The sequence below is a fragment of the Phodopus roborovskii genome, unplaced genomic scaffold (genome assembly GCF_943737965.1).
Source record: "Phodopus roborovskii unplaced genomic scaffold, PHOROB, whole genome shotgun sequence".
NCBI lineage: Eukaryota > Metazoa > Chordata > Mammalia > Rodentia > Cricetidae > Phodopus > Phodopus roborovskii.
This window is the reverse complement of record NW_026126460.1, coordinates 29,410,336-29,430,524: the sequence shown is the minus strand read 5'-3', so window position 1 is coordinate 29,430,524 and position 20,189 is coordinate 29,410,336. Positions and strand designations below refer to the sequence as shown.

Below are 20,189 nucleotides of genomic sequence, written 5' to 3'. Positions count from 1 at the left end.
GCAGATCTCAGAATCAGACAAACATGGACTCACTATATTGTCTGATGCCCCAACCAGTAACTTCTCTCCTATTTAAAGAGTTATTTGCAGGTAGTGCACCCACCTTCCTTTAAATAATCATCTCCAGAAATCTCTTCTCAACTTTGTGAATTACTTTTCTAAGAAAGGGAGGGTAATAAATATACCAGCCCTGCCTAGATGGAATGATACTGAAGATCCTGCACATAGCACTGCACTGCTTTCCTGACAGATGCTGACACAGCTTAAGAATCTGGGCAATCACAAAATGAAGGGAGAAAGAAGTTAGCACAGAGTGAATCTCTTTGACAAAAAAGTGAAAAATGGGTAAAATATCTGAATGGCTGGGGATGTGGATCACTTGGTAGATGCCTGCCTACTGTGCATGAAGCCCTGGGGTCCATACCCAGCCCCGTGTAAACCCATAGAGGTATCCATATAGGTGCTCCTTATTAAGGCCAACTGGAGTGCATGAGAGTGCACTGTAAGGCTTTCACTCTCCCCACATCACCATGCAATTGTAGTATCAGCCCAACACCTGGCTGTATAGACAACTCTGTGTTCTGAAGGATACCCAGTAAATTGCCTATTACATTACTCTCACAGTTGAATTATGTCTAGTTATACCCCTGTGACCTGCCTAAATTGCTAACCAAAATGATTAACAGGAAAGAACCACAATTGGGCCTACCATCATATCTTTGAATTACCCCTCTTTTCAGTAATGATGTAATAATTTTTGGGTGTAGCTACTCAGCACTATTTGCACATTATATTTGTAAAGATTTTTGTGTGATATCTTGATAAAATGGCATTTCTTTCACATTTTCTGACTATAAAAAAATAAAGTGAAGTTAACTTAGTAAAATCTTTTCACTAAAGCGTTTTGACTAAGAGCAGTGGTGCATGCCTTTAATCTTGGCAGAGGGGAGGCAGATCTCTTTGAGTCTCAGGCCAGCCAGGGTTATATAATGTGACTCTGACTTAAAAAATAATAATCAAACATATTCTGATTTCTAAGGCTTTCCCTCCTAAATGGTTACAAACTGCCCTTTATCAATCCTACTATGAAATCTTAAGTATCTATGTTCAGCAGAGTTTACCTTTTCTGGCTCAGTATCTACCTTATTATCTATAGTACTTAGATTATGAGTAGTTCAACATCTCATATGCAGTAAGGAACCCACAAATGTAATTTTTCTGGACCAAGGGGAAATCATTTAACAGCAGGACTGATTCTATCATAATCTGTTTATATGCACTGTCTTTTCAGATCCATCTTATTAACCTTTATTCCAAATGATTCTCACTGTCAGGAAAAAAAAAATTCTGATACTTCACTAGGGTTTTTTAGTGTGTCACCTGGTGGTTTTATGCCCATGATTCTAAATGGCAGGTCTCCTTTGGGTTCTGGTTAGGCTCGAGTTTTGACCCTCTTAGGAACTCTTAGTTTATCCATTTTGAAATTATTAGGATTTTAAAATATGAATTCAGGTCAGATAACCTTTCTTCTGACAGTAACAGGTGTCTAAGAGAGGAGTAATGGCTAAAGGGCAAGGGTTTCATTTTGAGGTGATGAAATGCTCTAGAACTAATTGTAGTTATGGTCACATATATCCATGATTAAATTAAAAGGACGTGGAATTTTAACTTTGAAAATGTGAACTGCACAGCATGGAAATTCTACTGCAATAAAGCTATCTTTACACAAGGGAGGGAGGAACAAACCAGAAAGTTTCCTTTTCAGAAGATGCACACTGTGGTGGGGAGCCAGTGATAATGGACCTACACTCACCTGCCTCTCAATTCCCAGTGTTTACATATGACCAGGGCTCCCCTTAACAGAACCAAGTAAGGTTGTCTTGGACACCACAAACACCTCCCAACTACACTTCACCCATAATTCTCTCAAACATTTGTCCATGTTTACCACAATCTACCTCTCTTTCTTTATTCACTGATCATCCCAATCCCACATGGCTCCTACACCTAATTCTTTATTGCTTTTGGCTAACCCATCAGTGACTTGCATGCCACAAAAAGCAATTACCCATCTTTATTATGCCTGGGGTCCTGCAGTATTTATACTTGTCATTTACTGCACCCTTCCCTATCCTATTTTTTACCTTTCCCACCTCTCTAGTTGCTTCTTGGTCTCCTTTTCAGTTTGTCCTCCTTAACTAAACCTTTAAATATCAAGCCTTCCACCAGGCCAAGTATAAGGCCTTCTTTCCTTCCTTCCTTCTGCCATTCTGTAGTTTCTAAGTGATCTCATCCACCCACTGCTTTAATTAACTCCTAGAGGCAGATGTCTCACAGATTCCTATCTTCTCCAGCTCTCCCAGGCTTTGCCATTTGGCAGTCTACACAAATGTCTCTATTTAGATGTCTTATGGTACAGTACTTACCTCAAACCCAATGTATCTAAAACAGAACTCATGTTGCTGCCCACTGTCTAATATTCTTCCCTTGTCCTCAATCAGGTACCAATACAGGTGCTTCTGCACATGTCAGGAACTCAGGGGTCGTCATCAACTCTTCCTTCTTCTGAACCAGCCCAATGGCTAAGTCTCCAACTCTCCCAGATCCAGCCATCTGTTGTCTCCTCTGTCATCACCAAAATCAAGGTTCTATGATCCCTGCCAAAACTACTACATAGCCTACCCACTGATTTCCTTGCAGACTTCCTGTTAGACGCCTACATTCTTTTCTATATCCTAACACAATTGACAAAGATATTCTGTTTAAAATATTCCAACAATTACTCTGTCCTTGAGGGTCTGTATCTACTGCATGTGTAGAGCACCCACAAGCTCTTAATGTAGCAAAAGGGAACAGTAACTGGGAAATGACAAGGAATAGAAGACTCATGCAGCCGTGAGAAACAATGTATGGGAAAACTGGTAGTAGGTGAGTATGTGACAGAATTTACCTGGGAAGACTTCTGAAAAAGTGATCCCATACAGTACTGAGCTAAGCACTGCAGGTCCTTAACACGACCTATAATCCCTACAAAGCCTGGGCCCTACCGTGTAACTTAGACTTGCACTCCAATTTCTCCCCACTCTATCCACGATGTTCTGGACATACATGTCTTTCCTCAGAGTTCTTGTACCTCTAGGAACAAATCAAACAGAAGGCCTCAACCTTCTGGATTATGTAGAAGATATGGCAAAGGCTGACACCAGACCAATGAATGTAGATTGGCCAGAGACAAGCAAGGACAGCCTTTATAATCGGGAAACTCCTTGGCCCCCATGTCAAAAGTGGTCTGGACATTCCCCGTCACTGCAGAGGACAATCTTCCCCAGGAAGATTAGAAAATCCGGTGCCTATTGTAAAAAAAATCATACCACTATGGATGACAAATTAGCTATGGAAGATGAATCAAATGTAAATGGAGGAAACAAAAAAAAAACATATTTTGGCAAACTTCTATAAATGATCAAAGGCCTAAAATAAGAATACAATTGAATAACAGGGTGATTGAAGGGATCCTTGACACAGGTGCTGATGTAACCATAATAACTCAAAAATCTTGGCCTCCAAGATGACCTCTGGAAGAGATAAATAAAATGTCCAATTCTTAGGGATTGGAACCCTACCTCAGGTAAAACAGAGCATGAGATAGGTTGAATGTATAGGACCAGAAGGACAGAGGAAGGTTGAGACCATATGTGGCTGATATAGCAATGAATTTATGGGGCTGTGATCTACTGCAGCAATGGAATACCCAGATTAACATTCTCCCAGATCTAGCCCCCACTTGTCCCCACGCCCCAATGGCCATGGTCAGTGCAACAGGTAAGTGGAGTGGGTATCTCACTACACTTGTATATGTGGTTTTACCTATGCCCACATGTCCTTTGCACTCACCTCTAGGTCAAATGCCTTTCTCCCTGCAGTGCTTAGCTCAGTACTGTATGGGATCACTTTTTCAGAAGTCTTCCCAGGTAAATTCTGTCACATACTCACCTACTACCAGTTTTCCCATACATTGTTTCTCACGGCTGCATGAGTCTTCTATTCCTTGTCATTTCCCAGTTACTGTTCCCTTTTGCTACATTAAGAGCTTGTGGGTGCTCTACACATGCAGTAGATACAGACCCTCAAGGACAGAGCAACCCTGTAAAATACCACTGAAGGCAGAAGGAAGAGGACTTAAAAGAGCCCAGAAGCAGCCTAGATTGTTCGGTTTACTTCTAGAAAGAATCCACTAAATTCAGACTTCCCCTTTCTCTCTCCCAGCACAATTGTTTCACCAAACAGGCAAAGCAAGATAACAACTAAGCTAATCTTTCAAGAAGAAAGAAAGGTGTCCACTAGAATTATGAATCAAATGCTCTCTGGTATTGGATAAGACTTGACTTTAACGATGAGTAAAGAAACAAATCATCTGAGATGGGGTGGAGGGGAGAAGTACTGTCATCAATGGAAGGGAGTCAACAATTAATTTTAGCAGTGTCTGCCTGACCAAGTTACAGTGTGAGCAAGGGACAGACCAGCCAACTAATTCAACAAGGCTGCCATTTTACTTAAGGAACAAATACTTAGCCTGGTGGTGGTGGCATATGCCTTTCATCTCAGCAGAGGCAGGGACAGGTGGATCTCTGTGAATTTTAGGCCAGTCTGGTTTACAAAGTGAGTTCTAGAACAGCCAAGGTTACACAGAGAAACCCTGGCTCAAAAAACAAAACAACAACAAAAGGTCCCAAGTACTCTAAACTTGGATCCTGGTGGGCATATAGTCAGTGTGGACAACTCCCCAAGCTAACCCCAAGGAAAGCCAATTTCTGCATTTGGTACTCAATTAACTAAAGAAAGAACAGTTTGTTTCGATGTTGGCTGTGTTGGAAATCTTGAGTCACAGCACATTCACACTTTATTAATACTCTTTATTGGAAACTAGTAAGTTCAAAGGTAAATGTGTCTTTTGCTCAATTTACAACCTAATTCCTATAATTTGTACAGTCTAAAACAATGGTTCTTAACCTTTGGGCTGCCACTCTTTGGAGGTCAAACATTTCCATTGGGGTGGAGTATTAGATATCTTGCATATCAGACACAACTTATAACAGTAGCAAAATTACAGTTATGAAGTAGCAATGAAATAATTTTATGGTTGGGGCCACCATAACATCAACTGTATTAAAGGGTCACAACATTAGGAAGGTTGAGAACCACTGGTATAAAAGGGCACACATCAAATTGAGAGTAACTTCTGCCTCTTCTTTAACCCACCCACCCACCCACCCACTCACTCACTTTCAGACTTGTTTGAATGATCTGCCCATTTATCTAGCTATTGTTTATTAATTTATTATTGTTTATTAATTTATGTAGTGAGAGAATCAAGGCCAGGGTCTTTTAATTTTGATCCCTGTTACTTGAACAATTTCCAATGGATTAAACAAAAAACAAGCAAACTGACCCCCCACACACACTTAATGGGATGGGGGTGTTTATAAGGCTAAGTAATTTAGCAAGTATTAACTGACTTAAGATGCCACGAAGCTGGGCAGTGGTGTCACACACCTTTAATTCCAGTACTCAGGAAGCAGAGGAAGTTCCAGGATAGCCAGGGCTACACAGAGAAGGGGGGGGGGGGAGAGATAGGGTGATTTACAGAGAGGAACTGGTTGGTCATGGTCTATGTAACTGCTTTTCTTCAGTGTTCTTCTCTGGAGGGTTTCCACTAGTCAGTGTGTGTTCTGTTTCCTTTACTCCATCTTTCTTGCTTGTGTCCTCACACCTACTGAGCAGCTAGTCACGTGAACTTGTAGCACCTGTAAACATTCCCCCTTTCAAGCTACTGAAATCGACTGGTGCCTTACTAACTGCAACTCCTGGGAGCTAAGGTTGTGTTTCTGTGCTGCCCCCAACAAGAGATCAATACCTCTGGATTCCTTACTCTCCTGGATAATTACCCACAACTTTTCTAGCCCAGCACTCAGAGTTGTAGCTGTTGTAAAGGTGATGGGACTACTTGGTTTACTAATGATTTGTGCTGCTTGTCTGACTTCAATACAGCTCAGGCATTCCTGTCAGCTGGACTGATTTCCAAGTAGTTAACTCCTAGAAGAAGACATTTCAAACTGGCTGCACTTTCCTCCTGAGTTTTATTTGGTATCCTACTCTGGACATGCACACCTAGTTCTACCCCTCTCTGATGAGACCTTCCTATGGAAACTTTCTCAACTCTGTTCCATATGGATACACTTCTCTTTACTCAAGTCCTAACTACCTGCACTTCAGTGTCTGACAGAAGTTTACACATGGAGTGACCTCGTGATTTTGTTAGCTGTCTGACACTCTTCAAGTGTTCATCAGGTGGACATGGTGTTCCAAGGCTCAGATGCTACTCTTGCATGCCTGGGGAGCCTCATATTAGGTTTCACAGGCAGATTGCTTCATTACAGTAGCCAGCCATTTATAAATACTTAGTCAAGAATATCTCTTGTGACAAGTTACTCATTTGACTGGAAAATGAAGTCACACATCTCTCACTGCTTACTCTGTGGGGTGAGAAGGAAAGAATTTTGTTTAAGGTCTTAGTTGTTTCCTTAGGACTTTTGAGAAATGACCTATGAAATAGTTGCATACAGCAGGGGCTGGAGGTGCCCACGTTGAACAGTGTGTGCATGGGAATTTCTTAGAATGTGGGCTCTAAGGTAGAAGAACAGAGCTTAAGTCCCTTGGGAGGTGAGCAAGTGACTCCTGAAGTAGGAAGGTTTTCTAACACCCACATACAACCAAATGACAACTTATTTTGCTTTAGGAATTTAAAATATTTAAGTTATTAGATCAATATAAACAGAACAAGTACTTCAAAATTCATACCTAATGCTTCTATCACCACTAATTCTTGTATTGTGGTCAACAATATTAGAAGAAGACTTCCTTCCTACCCAGGGTAGAAAGGTAGAGATGGGTGTTCTGCAACCTTGGGGTAGTGTCCAGTACTAGTTCTCATGGATGGTAGCACCCATGCTATGAGACTGCTTATAATGAAGTTGGGAGGCCAAGGCAAAAGGCAGAGGAATTCAAGGCTGGCCTAGTAACAAAGTGATGCCCAAGAACATTATAGGTACATAAAGTGGAAAGTAAGTCCTCAGGAAACTAAACTCTGGTACAACTAGCTATCTCAGGACCTCCCCAAAGCAGAAAGCCTCTCTGCCTTAACCTGACATACATCCTCCTAACACTCATCTCGGTGCACAGAGCTATGGCCACACCAGCACCAAGCAGAGGGAAGATGGGAAAGGCCACACTGTCCACTGGGCAAAAGCAGGAAGTGCACCTCATTTTAATGAATTAGCAATTTCAAATTAAATATTTAAAACAAAATGGAGTAGGGTGTGGGGGTAGTAAATGTCTTTAGTCCAGTCCTTGGGAGGTAGAGGCAGCAGTTTGCATTGACAGAACTTTTATATGTTTGAAACCAGTCTTGTCTACACAGCAAGTTCCAGGACAGCTAGACGCACATAGTTAGACTCTGTCTAAAACAGAGGGGTGGGGAAAATCAAAGTTCTTATATAGAAAGATATGAAGATAAGACAAAGATGTAAGATGGGATTTAAAAGTAAACTAAGTAAGGTAGCAAAATGGCTCATCGGGTAGAAAAGCTTGTTCACAGGTCGGAAAACCTGAACTGGAGCCCTGGATCCCACAATGTGGTAGAAGAACTGACTTTTGAGGCTTGTCTGGTCTCTAGTTAGTGGACCTGTTTGGAAAGGATTAGAATGTGTGCCCTTGTTGGAGGGGGTTTTAAGGTTTCAAAAAACTTAAGCTGTTCTCAGTGTTCTCTCTGCTCTTGCTTGGGGATCAAGGCATGAGCTCTTAGCTGCTGCACCAGCCACCTGTCACACGCTTTCATTCTGCTATTATAAACTAACCCTCTAGAACCATGAGCCCAATTAAACATGGTCTTTTGTAAGTTGACTTGACTGTGGTGCTTTGTCACAGCAACAGTGAAGCAATCAAGACAGATCTATAACTCAGCAATGATTCTAGCACAGGACAGAGCTCTAGGTGGCAGGAAATATGCTCTCGATCATCTCAATTGATTCAAGCCGTCACTTGGTTATAGCTCTGCATTGTTAATTACATACTAAATGTGGATGTTTTTATCACACTCAGCAGTCACTAAAAAGTTAGAGGAGAGCTGATGGCAGCAGTTTGTATCCACTCTGCTTTCTATTTCATCTCCAATAAACACAAGTACTTACTGAGGTATGTCTCTGGAAGGTTTACATTCCACCGAGGAAGAAACAAACTAACTAGATAAAGAGAGCAAGGAAACAGGGCAGGGTTTCATTTTAAATGGGGGGAAAGGTGGCACAAGACTTGAAAAAAAGATCCTTAAGGAAGGAAGAGTCCAATGCAAAGGTTTAAGGCACGACTGTGAGGGGAACAACAGGGAAAACAGGCAATGTGTGTCTGTGTTGGGCCACTAAGCTCAAGACTTCAGTTTAACAGGTCAGGGTCAGCATTATTTTTCTGTAAATGTAAAGGTGCTAGATATTTGAGGTTTGCAGGACACATACAAATTCTATCTCATGTATTTGGTTTTGTTTGTTTATTTGAGACAGGTTCTCATACAATTCTGGCTGTCCTGGAACTCCTAGGCTGGCTTCAAACTCACAAATATCTGACTGCCTCCAGAGTGCTGGGAAACAGGCTGGGACTACCAATCCTTAAAAATGTAAAACACTACCCTTTGTTCAAAAGATTTACAAAAACAGACCTAGACAAGTTTTGGCTGCAGAAAGCAATTTAGGACTTAATTTAAAATAAGTATTATATGACTTTCTTTGACAAGATCATAATGGTTATAACTACTATAGAAATCCTAAACAGTGCGAAGGATGGCTCAGACCAGGGGTAGGATTAGACTCTAAGTTTAAAAGTTATTTTCTTCTTTGGGTCTGCAGAGATGATTCAGTGCTTAAGAGCACTGGCTGCTCTTCTAAGGGACCCAGGTTCAAATCCCAGCACCCACATTGGCAGCTCACACCTCTCTGTAACTACAATTCTAGGGGATATGACAACTCACACAGACAGACATACAGGCAAAACACCAATAGACATAAATAAATCACTAAAAAATTAAAACAACTCTTTGAAAATTATTTTCTTTAAACAACTGATTTGGGAAGAATCATGGGTGCTTTTTGACCTGTGCCTACAAGAATGGAGTCATGCATGAGGATGAAGATCAGCAGAAGTGGGTTAGGAGTATGCTTTCTTTCAGAGTGGAGTCTCATCTGTCAAGTCCCCAAACATTCTGTTATGATCTGAATAGAACTGTTTTAGACTTAAAGACATAGGGAAGAAATGACATCTGAAGCATCTCACCTCCTTATTTGTAACATGGGTCCAGCCAGCACTTTGTGCTTCTGAAAAGGGTTCAGCATACTTCCTCATTAAAGTATTCCTGGACAGTCTGTACTTTCTGTTACAGTGACTGAGACAGACAGATGACACCAATACGGGCACAGACACACTATTTTCTACAGCTGACATTTAAAGCAGGCTGGATAGTCTACTCATTTAGCAGTCCTAACTTTTCCTATCATTGCTTGCATTTTGTTTGTTTGAGACAGGGTCTCTCTATGTAGCCTGGAACTCACTAGGTAGATCAGGCTGGCCTCAAACACAGAGATCCTCTCCCAAGTGCTGGGATTAAAGGTGCCTGTCACCATGCCTGTACTTCTGGCCTAGCTCTTCTTCCATTTTGTCAATATTTATTAATAGCTTATTATTGTTAAACTCTCATCTTTATTTAAATAGCTGTATTTTAGATTTTTACACAATTTCTTTGTGTACTGCCACAATCTCTAGTATAATGCTAGCAGGTTATATCTAGTTCCCTATTTAATGGCTCAGCACTGTACTAACAATGTGTCTCACGGTTTTAATACTCAGAAACTTCGTCTTTCCTCTGCTTTCATGTCTCAGTTCTCTCTCTTTCGCCATGTTCCTGAGTCACCATTTCCTTTTAGGTATTGACAAATCAGTTAGAAATCTCAGGTGTTTTCTCCTCTATTCTTTATCTGTTTCAGAATAAGTAATTCACATGGAGTTATTCTTCAGAAGTTCCCATGTTTATTCTATTCTCATAGCAGGTCTATTCCTGTGTAATGCTGGCTTAGAGTGGGAGTTCTCAAACCTCCACACTAATGACATTTTCACTGGGTAATTCTTTGTTGCTGTTCTAATTTTAGCATCCCCAGCTTTACTAACTGAATGCCAGTAGCAGCCTTCCCCTAGTGCCATTACCAAAAATGACCCTGGCATTCCAACTGTCCTCTAAGAGAACAAAATAGCTTGTGAATCAAAGAATCATTGATTCAGTCAAGCAGAGGATGTGGGTTCCATCACTTCCTTCCACTGTCCTAACTGGTTTTTCTCTGAAACCTTATGTAAATTAGAATTATTCCCCCCACCTCTGTAGCCAGTTTCTTCCTGCCATAATTTCCACTAACTATCACAGTACATTGCAAAGGAAGGGCTCTTAGACTCCACGAGACCATTCCAAAAGGTCAGATGTTTTCACATCAATGATAAGACATTTGTCTTGCCCCCACTGCACTGCTGTTCACATTAAAGGGCTGATACTCCAGCACACAGCAAGGCAGTGCCAGCAAACTACAGTTCTGAGAAGCCATCTGAGTGCTGGGTCCTCTGTAAGAGCAGCAAGTGCTGAGCCATCTCTCTAGCCTTATCCCTCTTTTTCTATGTAAGTCTATAAGGGACTAGATTTTCTTTATATACTTAAACCAACACTGTGCAAGACTGATGCCAGCACAAGTGTGAGGCTCCAGTGGTCTTCTATCAGCACAGTAAAAGAGATTTTAAAGAGCCGAGCAGTGGTGACACACACCTTTAATCCCAGCACTCAGGAAGTAGAGGCAGGGCGGATCTCTGTGAGTTTGAGGCCAGCCTGGTCTACAGAGTAAGTTCCAGGACAGTCCAAGCTGCTACATAGAGAAAGCCTGTCTCAAAACAAACAAACAAAAAAACCTTTCTTGATTTTTAAATTCTAATAGGGTAATACCAAATCCTACTTCCACAAAGCTTTTTTAAGGTCTTAATAATTTGAGATTATAAAGATGTCTAGAGAACAAAAAGCTTAAGCACTATGCTCTATTAGTCCATTTTATTGCTTTTTTATTACTTCTTACTACTACCTGAAATTCTGGTTTCAGTATGTGTCCATCATCCATCCTTCTCAACTAGAAAGGAGGCTCTCAAAAGCAGAGACCTTGTCCATCTTGTAAGTATGACATTCCTAGTGTCGAAAATGGAGTAAGGTAGATAGAGGCTGTGGTGTGGCTCATTGGCAGAGTTACTTGCCCAGTATTTGCAAAGCCATGACTTAATTACCAGAATAACTCTCTCCTCCCCCACCCCTCATACACACACACACACACACACACACACACACACACACACACACACTTAATTTGGTGAACAGAATTTAAGGAGTAGACTGTATCTTTAGGTGCAGCAAAAGAAGAATCATTTTATGGAATACATACATACTTTCAACAACGAACAATTTAAGGATGAAGGAACAGCCACTGAGGCAATTCCTACAGGTATGAATCACTCTTTTACGGGGTCTGTTCTCCTTCAAATTTCTGTCTAAGACACGCTGGTCAGCTCATAGGCTTCAGTCCTGCTTCTTGTTAGCTGTAGCTACTTCTATTTCAAGTTAGACACTGTGGACTATCTGCTGGCTGTTTTCCACAGGTGTAGGCATCCAATAGTGAGAGGGTATGCAAGCCTATGCTGTGGCTCTGCTAACTGCCTCTCTAATTTCCTGACCATACCTGTTTCCATTGTTTGGAAGTAGACTTCTTCAAATTTTATATCTTATGAATCACTTTAGTAAGATGGGACAGTTCTGCATTCTGTGTTCATGCTAGCACTTACCTTTATCTGCAGTTCTTTTAGACAGACAGACAGACAGACACAGACACACACACACACACTCGTACTCTTTACAACTGGAAATATTAAATAGGATGAGAAAACAAAAGGAGATGGGATATGGCTACGTCAGTCAGCCATACATCAAAAGACACTGATAAAGCCACAGAGGAAAACAGCAGGAATGACAGTTCACATCCAATGACTCTGGGGCTATTTAGAATTTATGCTATTTTTACTTATGTGTTTATATGTGCAGGTATCTACATGTTTTGAGTACAGGTGCCCACAGAGTCCAGAGGAGGGACTCCAAGCATCCATACCCCTGGAAAATGGAGTTATAGGCAATTGTGGGGGGTCAGAAGCAGATGCAGCAAGTGCTCTTAAACACCAAGCCATCTTAGCCTCTCTGAGACCATTCAGAATAGGAAGTATCAGTCACATGTTCTACAAATTCACTTAAAAACATCTAAAATAGATTGTGAAATAATATTTGAGAGTAAGGATATCAAGTCAAACAATGATTACATCACTATCTAAAAACTAAGGTCTTACTACTTTATTTAAAAAAAAAAAAAAAAAAAGTAGTGGCTAAGTAACCTAACTTTCATCCTTAGATAGGATGAAATAAATAAAGATAAGGAAGAAGATTTCACCCTACCACTCATTCATAAATGATGGGCATTTACTCTAAGACATCCTATATGGCACAAGGGGACAATGAAGACACAGTGCTTGGAGCTCTCAGACTAGCAAGGGGGACAAAACATAAGTTAACAAGTTTAAGATGGTGTCCGTTCTGGCATTTCAAGACAAATGCCCAAATGGTGGAGATTTGTTTTGGTTGGCAGGAATGGGATGAAGAAGGAAGATTCTGAGACTCTATTCTAAGAAAAGGAAATACATGTGAAGGTTCTGAAAGATAAATGGGGCTTTGGTGGAAAAGGATGAGGGAAAACCAACCAAACAAAGACATTCCCGTCTATGTGATTATCTGATTCATGGAGGCTGGAACAACTGCTAAAGTTTGTGAGATAGATTATAAGGATTGTCTTCAAGAAAAAGTGGAACTAATAGGCTTTATTCCAAACTCTTCAGGGAGCAGAACACACAGGATTCTTCTGAAAATAGTGGGTAAGGCCTGACTGAGATTAAAGCCAGGCTTTTGACTGTAGTGATTAAGTAGATGAAGAAGTTATGGGTTGAGAGAAAAGCAAAACAAAACAAAAAAACCTGGAAAACCGGGAACAGAAAATGTGACTCAGTGGTTGAGCACTTGCTCAACACACACGTGTGTAGCTGTGAATTAAATGCCCAGTCCCAAGCTAATGGAAACACTGCTCTCAAGAGTTCAAGAGTTACCACTTCAAGAGTGGAGTCAAGTCAATGAATACTGGGTGCTGTGGCTCACACCGGCAATCACATCCCAGTACTCAGAAGACTGTCCTACGTTCCAGACCAGCATGGAAATGTATTGTTTTGTTTTGTTTTTTTCAAAGTTACCACAGTCTATCATATATTTGGTCCTTAATAAAGGAGTTATAGCCAGATGCATACCTTTTCTGCTTTTTTGTCAGAAATGTCCTGCTTTTCCAAAACAGCCATGCTCTCCTTCAAGTTCTTCACAATATCTGCTGGAGATTTGTGAGACTTGCCAAACGGGAACGGCATGACGGCAGCACCAGAGGCCTCCACTGCACTCTGCCTGCTAGACCTGCAACACAGCACAAGGATTGTGTGAGAGAAGTAGGGCCAACAAAAGATACACTTTTTACATTCCAATCCGCCAAGACACCACCTTGGGGGCCAGAGACAGCTCAGTACTTAAGGGGACCGGGCGTTGGTTCTCAGCACTCACAACTACCTGACATCCTGTTCTGGCATCACATGGTGTATAGACATACAAGCAAGAAAACCTCATACACATAAAATAAATGTTTTCAAAACTTAAAACCATTTTACATGATGCCCAAAATTTTGGTAACTTGGCAAGCTCACTAAGATGTGTAAAAATAATGCTACAGAGAAGCCTTTTGAAACACTTCATTTTTTAGAAGCACCATTCCCCCTCTCAAATCTTCTGTTCCTCTAACCACCCACCAAAAAGGTGCCTGTGGATGCTTCTGACATGTGTAGCAGCAGGATGTACATTGCACGGGGCAACTACTACTGTCAGGCCCAATGCTAAGTAGTACTTTACTCATTAAACAACCCTGGCAGTCATTATTGCTTCTTACAGATGAGGTTAGTAAGGCTGACAATCTGGCTCAAGGTAAAACAAGCTCCAGTTCCTACTTAGTTACAATACTATGCCTCCAATTGACAGTCTACAATACAGACGAGGAAAATGAGGCAAAAAGCCAAATGGAAGCCAAGTGTTGGTGGCACACACCTTTAGTCTCAGCACTCGGGAGGCAGAGGCAGGTGGATCTCTGTGAGTTTGAGGCCAGCTTGGTCCACACAGTGAGTGCCAGCACAGGCTCCAAAGCTACAGAGAAACTCTGCTGGAAAAACCAGAAAAGGAGGGGGGGGGGAGAAAAAGAAGCCAGATAGAGCTGACTAAATAGCAGCAGCAGCAACACCATGCTCCTATCCCAGAGGCCATGTTGCTCCCCCACAACACCCCAGTAGACTTGTCTTACATGCGTGTACTTTTGACAAATTGAGTAATTCAGAGCTGGAAGAAACCTTCATAACACCTTGGATCAATCTCCCAACAGATCCTTAAGGTTCTTACATCATGGACTTTCTACTCTTCTAGTGCAGATGTAACCATAATGATCAAACACCTAACAATGCTCTTAACTTTTTGTGGTAGTGGAAACCAACATTTCAACTACACAAATCACAATGTTACTTTATTTGAAGAAGGGCTACAGCTATGTAAAAAGCTACCATGAACAAACTCAGGAGAACAGTCAGGCATACTCATAACTTCAGCACCTGGGAGGCAGGCAGACGAGACCAGCCTGATTGGCATAGATGCTCCAGGCAGCCAGGGCTACAGAGTGAGCTGTAATCATAAACAAACATAACAGGACAACAATGGAAGTGACTGACATGGAAACATGTTGGTTGTCACAGGCTTTTGCTTTTTTGTCTTTTTGGTTTTTTTCATTACAAGGACTGAAAAGAAGAGCAGGGAGTGGCTACAGCTCAGTGATAGAGAATGGGCCTAATATTTGCATAACCCTGGGTTGGATCCCCAGCAACGGGAAAAATAAATAAAATTTCAAAGTTGAACCAAAGGTATTAATGTACATTAAATAATGTAAGATAATACTTTTCAGAAAAATCTTACATATCTCTTAGTGGCTTTCAAACTGAATTTCAATTTCATATTTTTAGCTGCACCAGGTACTTTTTTATCTCCCACCCTTGCACCAAATCAGTAAGAGGGAGGTGTGGAATACTGCAGCCCAGTTTTGTGTTTTCCTTTATAAACATGTGATGGGGGAGGTCCTTCTGTATGCTATGAATATGCTTCTCTTATTAGTTGATGAATAAAGCTGTTCCAGCCAATTGACAAGCAGGATATAACCAGGCAGGAAGTATAGGGGGTGACCAGACTAGAAAAATTCTGGGAGGAAGAACACAGAGAGTGAGCTGGCAGAGAAACGCCATGTAGCTACTGGGAAGACAGAATGCCCAGACATTCTCCAGTAAGCCAAGACCATGTATAGATTAATAGATATATGTTAATAATTAAGAGAGAGCTAGCCAATAAGAAGCCTGAACAATTGGCCAAACCATTTATAATTAATGTAAGCCTTTGTGTGTTTATTTGGGACTGAAAGGCTTTGGGACTGGGTGGGACAGAAACTTCAGTCTACAAACATGCATGTTACATTAATAACTCCACCGCACAGCAACTTAACACTTCCTTTGACCTTTGATGATTCATTTTACATTTTGAAATTTTCCCATTAATATGATACAGAGAAATGCATGTCTATTTACAAAGAACAAACGGGAAAGGGCACGTAAATTTACTGCTAATATTAAGCCTACCATTAAATTATAAATACACTACTTCTCAACAAGTTTTGATGTAGTCTTTTCTGACCTATCTACTTTCTATCTCAGTTTCTGTCATCTTACAAATCCTATTCTGAGCCGGGGAGTGGTGGAGCACACCTTTAGTTCCAGCACTCCGGAGGCAGGGGCAGGTGATCTCTAAGTTTGAGGCCAGCCTGGTCTATGGTATAGAGTAAATTCCAGGACAGCCAGGGATACACAGAAAAGCCCTGTCTCAGGGGAAAACAAAAACAATCCCCCACCCAAAACAACCCAAGTCAGATTAAATGACAACTTCATTAACCAAAGAAAGAGTTTTAACACATGTCCTTCACCATGGGTTCTCATAACTCAAATCCACTTCTAAGCAACGTTTTAAAAATCAAGTTTAGATAAGTGCTACACTCTGATTATCTTCTCAAAGACACATAAATCTGGATCATTTTCTTCTATTACCATTCCCTTAAACTCTTTTTTGGGGGGTAGGAGCAGACAGGCTACCTCTGAATACACAGTGGGTCACATAAAAGTGTCTCTGAAAAGAGTATCTTTGTGTTCTGTATCTGGGATTCTGCAGTTAGTGCTATGGAACTATGCAGATGTTCTCAGCTCTGGCCAGACCATGAAGAGGTGGCCAGGTTAAAGAAGGTTTAAAAGGTCACAACACAAAACACAGCTGCCAGGGAGACCATGTATATAAGATTCCTCTTTTCAGGAAAGGTTATGAAATAATTACCCTTTTAAATTGATCCACCCAACAGGAACATAAAAACAAATCCAATCAAAGCAGGTACTGACATGTACTTAGGGCAACAGTTCCACGAAGGAACCAATCACATCAGGAAACATATTCACGATGGACAAACACCTTTCCTTTATGATTAAGTTTTTCAAACTAAAGCTAGACTAAAGTAAAGGTGCATATTTGTGGTGGTAATCGGTGAGATATGCTGGAATCCTAAGCTACAGTGAACACTTAAGGCACTGCAAGCTCAACCTGTGACTGTGTCCACTATTCCTCGCTTTGCCTTGCTGTTGCTTTTCTCTACATTTATTACTTTTCTGAAATTAATTCAATGATTTATCTTTGCTCTGATATTGATGTCCTTCAAGGTTTTGGTTGTCTCCCTTGCTCTCTATTTGTTCTGCCAGCCTCATCTATAGTTTCAACAACTGATATCTACATGTTATCCTAGCATTCAAAAATCATCCCCAAGTCCTGCTTCCTGTTCCTTGTGCCCCACCCCACTCCATTCCATTCCAACACTTGGCCATGATAGCAGATGACACCTGCTTAACTCTTCTATACAATCACTTCACAATTATGAGTCAATTCTATTTTGTAAATCTCTATTTTTTAGGACCCTTTGGCATTCTCCATATAGGCCAGAGGTGGCGATGGAATCAACAGTATTTGTAGGTCATGATATGAGAATTCATATGCTGCAAATTCTCAATGCACACACTGCGAGGCTGAGACTTAAATGGGAGGTTTTCATGTCATGAGGATGGAGCCTCATGGGCTGATTAACGCTGCCTTTCTTATAGGAGTTTGAAAGAGTGCATTCACTTCCTTTTGCCAAGTGAAGATACAGACCTCACCCCTCGTTTAACCAGAACCTGTTATGGATTTAGCCTTTGGAACTGTTACCTAGTGCTAAGTATTTTGTCACAGCAGTACACATCAGGGTAAGACAAGGATATGAGAGTGATGACTGTCACAATGAGTGAGAAAAGAGCACCACCACCATTGTACAGGGAGCACCGCTTTTCAGTTGGTGTCCACTTAAGCCTAATCCTGTGGATTTCCATTTTCTTAGGTGGGGTGTAAGTCTAAATGAGTATTTCCCATCTGTTCCTGTATCTAAGTCTATCATTGACAAATAAACACCTAGCTTTTAAAGAAAAGGTTCTACTGTTCGCTCTGCAAAATTCAAACATCAAGGAACAGTGAGAAGCTATTAGGGGTCAATATATTCTTTTAATTTCTTGCTTTTAATATTGGTACTTGTTTACACTGGTATCCACTCTCTTCTCCAAAACAGATGCTAGAAACGGCCACTTGTTTAAAGCTTTACCAGCAAAATACCAGCACCATTAAAGTTAGGACCGTCAGGCACTACCACTTTGGCCCCTGGACTGCTCTGGGTTATGTGCCACGCTATTTACCCACACACTAACAAATACTGAAAAAAATTAAATGTCCCATATGTCAGTATCAGGACACAGTCACTCACTCAACAGTATATGGTACAAACTTAAGGCATCTAGTGCTTGCTTTCCAGACAAAATCTGGTGTGCATGAATGTGGGTGTGTGTTAGAAACAATAATGCAAACGGCTGAATGATAACACATTCCTAGACAGCTGACTTCATAAAACTGTATATTAACATGCATGTTAGATATTACTCATCAATGTGGTGGTCAAATGCAAGCAGTTAAAGTGAATAAAAAGCCCACACACTGTAAAGTTACTGCATCCAAGGGCCATTAGGGTCCCTGACTAAATATGTAGTCATGGAAAGTGTGAACAAAATACATACAAACTCTATGACCCAATGCTATACTACCATAGTTAATGCTATTTACTCCATACAATTACCAAACAAGCAATATTGTTTCTAAGTACTAAGCGATATTTAAGAGTACAGGGTAATTATTGAAGGTATAGTGATTAATTATATGGATTTTAAAGACAGTCCAAGACTAGATTCAAATCTCGATTTCACCAGACCTTAGACTTCTAAGCCCCCTTTCCTTAGATATGAAATGTGAAAACAGCTACTAATGTGAGGCACAAATAAAAGTAGTTCAAACGCAAACATTTCCATTTGAACATCATGGGCTAGAGAGGTGGGCCAGTGGTAAAGAGCGTGTGCTGCTCCTCTGAGGACTGGAGTTCAATTCCTAGCACCCCATCAGGTGGCTCACAACCACCCTGAATTCCATCTCCAGGTGCATCTGATACCCTTGGCCTCTGTCAGCATGTGCACTCAACTGCACACACGCACACACAACAGAGGCATACATGTAATTTAAAAAATAAAAAAATTTTAAAATTGTACATCACATTATAAAACAGCTGTTTGAAACACAGAAAATTTTGAACAGAAGGGGCTAGCTACTTACCCTTGCCTCTAAACTCTGATTCATGACACTAATTTAAGAATAAAAACAAATGGTTAATTATCTCTATAAGTATGTACTATCTAGCATAATAGAGTGAATGTATATCCTTCCCTTTTGTGCCTGTAGCTAAAGAGAAAACTCCATTCAGCTTTTAGGTGGGAGGACCGCCCTTCTCAAATAAAATCTGATGACTGAGCTTCATTAGAATTAATCAGAAGGACCTTTAAGAACTCGGTTGAAGCCTTGGTTAATTACCAAAGCCACCAGAAACATAATGCTACACCAACTATGCCAAAACTAAACCAAAGCTCAGGAGACACTGGGTGGGTTTTGTAACTAACAGACTTTCAGGTCCAGGTGTGGTAGCTCACACCTTTAATCCTAGCACTTGAGAGGTAGATGTAGTGACTTTGAGGTAAGCTTTTACACACACACACACACACACACACACACACACGGAGTGGGGGAAGCTTCTTTTTTGGCCACATACACACACAGAGAGAGAGAGAGAGAGAGAGAGAGAGAGGGGGGGGGGGAGGGGAGAGGGGAGAGGGGAGAGAGAGAGAGAGAGAGAGAGAGAGAGAGAGAGAGAGAGAGAGAGAGAGAGAGAGAGAGAGAGAGAGAAAGAGAAGCTTCTTTTTTGGCCAATGCTAATCAAACACTTGATAGTGAAATTTTACAACCTAGACAAGAACCTGATTTTAGTAGGAACCGCAACAGTAGCAAAAACATTTAAAACAATGTAACGCCTCTCCTAAACAGTTTAAAAGCATTGTTGCTTCCCTGTTCAACTTCCATCTCCACCCAATAACTTAGTATTTCATTCAGAAAACTGGTCTCCTGTGATCTGTTCCTCTCTAGGCTCATCTCCCTTACTGTATAGGCTTTAGTTATAATCAACTTGACATTTCTAGACCAGATTTAGACAATATTTCCCACATTTTACATATAAATGCTTAGCCCAAACACCATGGCCTTCTTTTATTTTACACACATCTGTACAAATGACATCCAATGACAAAGGCCTAGAGCAGTGTGTATGGCTGCAAACACCTACAATCCCAACAGTCAGGAGAAGGCAGCAGGA

At 40.9% G+C, this 20,189-nt stretch overlaps 1 protein-coding gene across 3 annotated transcripts in view; it reads right to left on the bottom strand.

The window, feature by feature from the left end:
• Cab39 (calcium binding protein 39) overlaps positions 1-20,189 on the bottom strand; it is a 59,146-nt gene that overhangs the window by 21,708 nt on the left and 17,249 nt on the right. For 2 of the 3 annotated variants that reach the window (XM_051190630.1, XM_051190631.1), the window contains exon 2: positions 13,513-13,669. In XM_051190630.1, coding sequence (XP_051046587.1) covers positions 13,513-13,626 — 114 coding nt within the window. In that variant the 5' untranslated portion in view covers positions 13,627-13,669. Of the gene's footprint in view, positions 1-11,207; positions 11,294-13,512; positions 13,670-20,189 lie in introns of those variants that run through there. The other variant, XM_051190633.1, reaches the window with a different exon arrangement.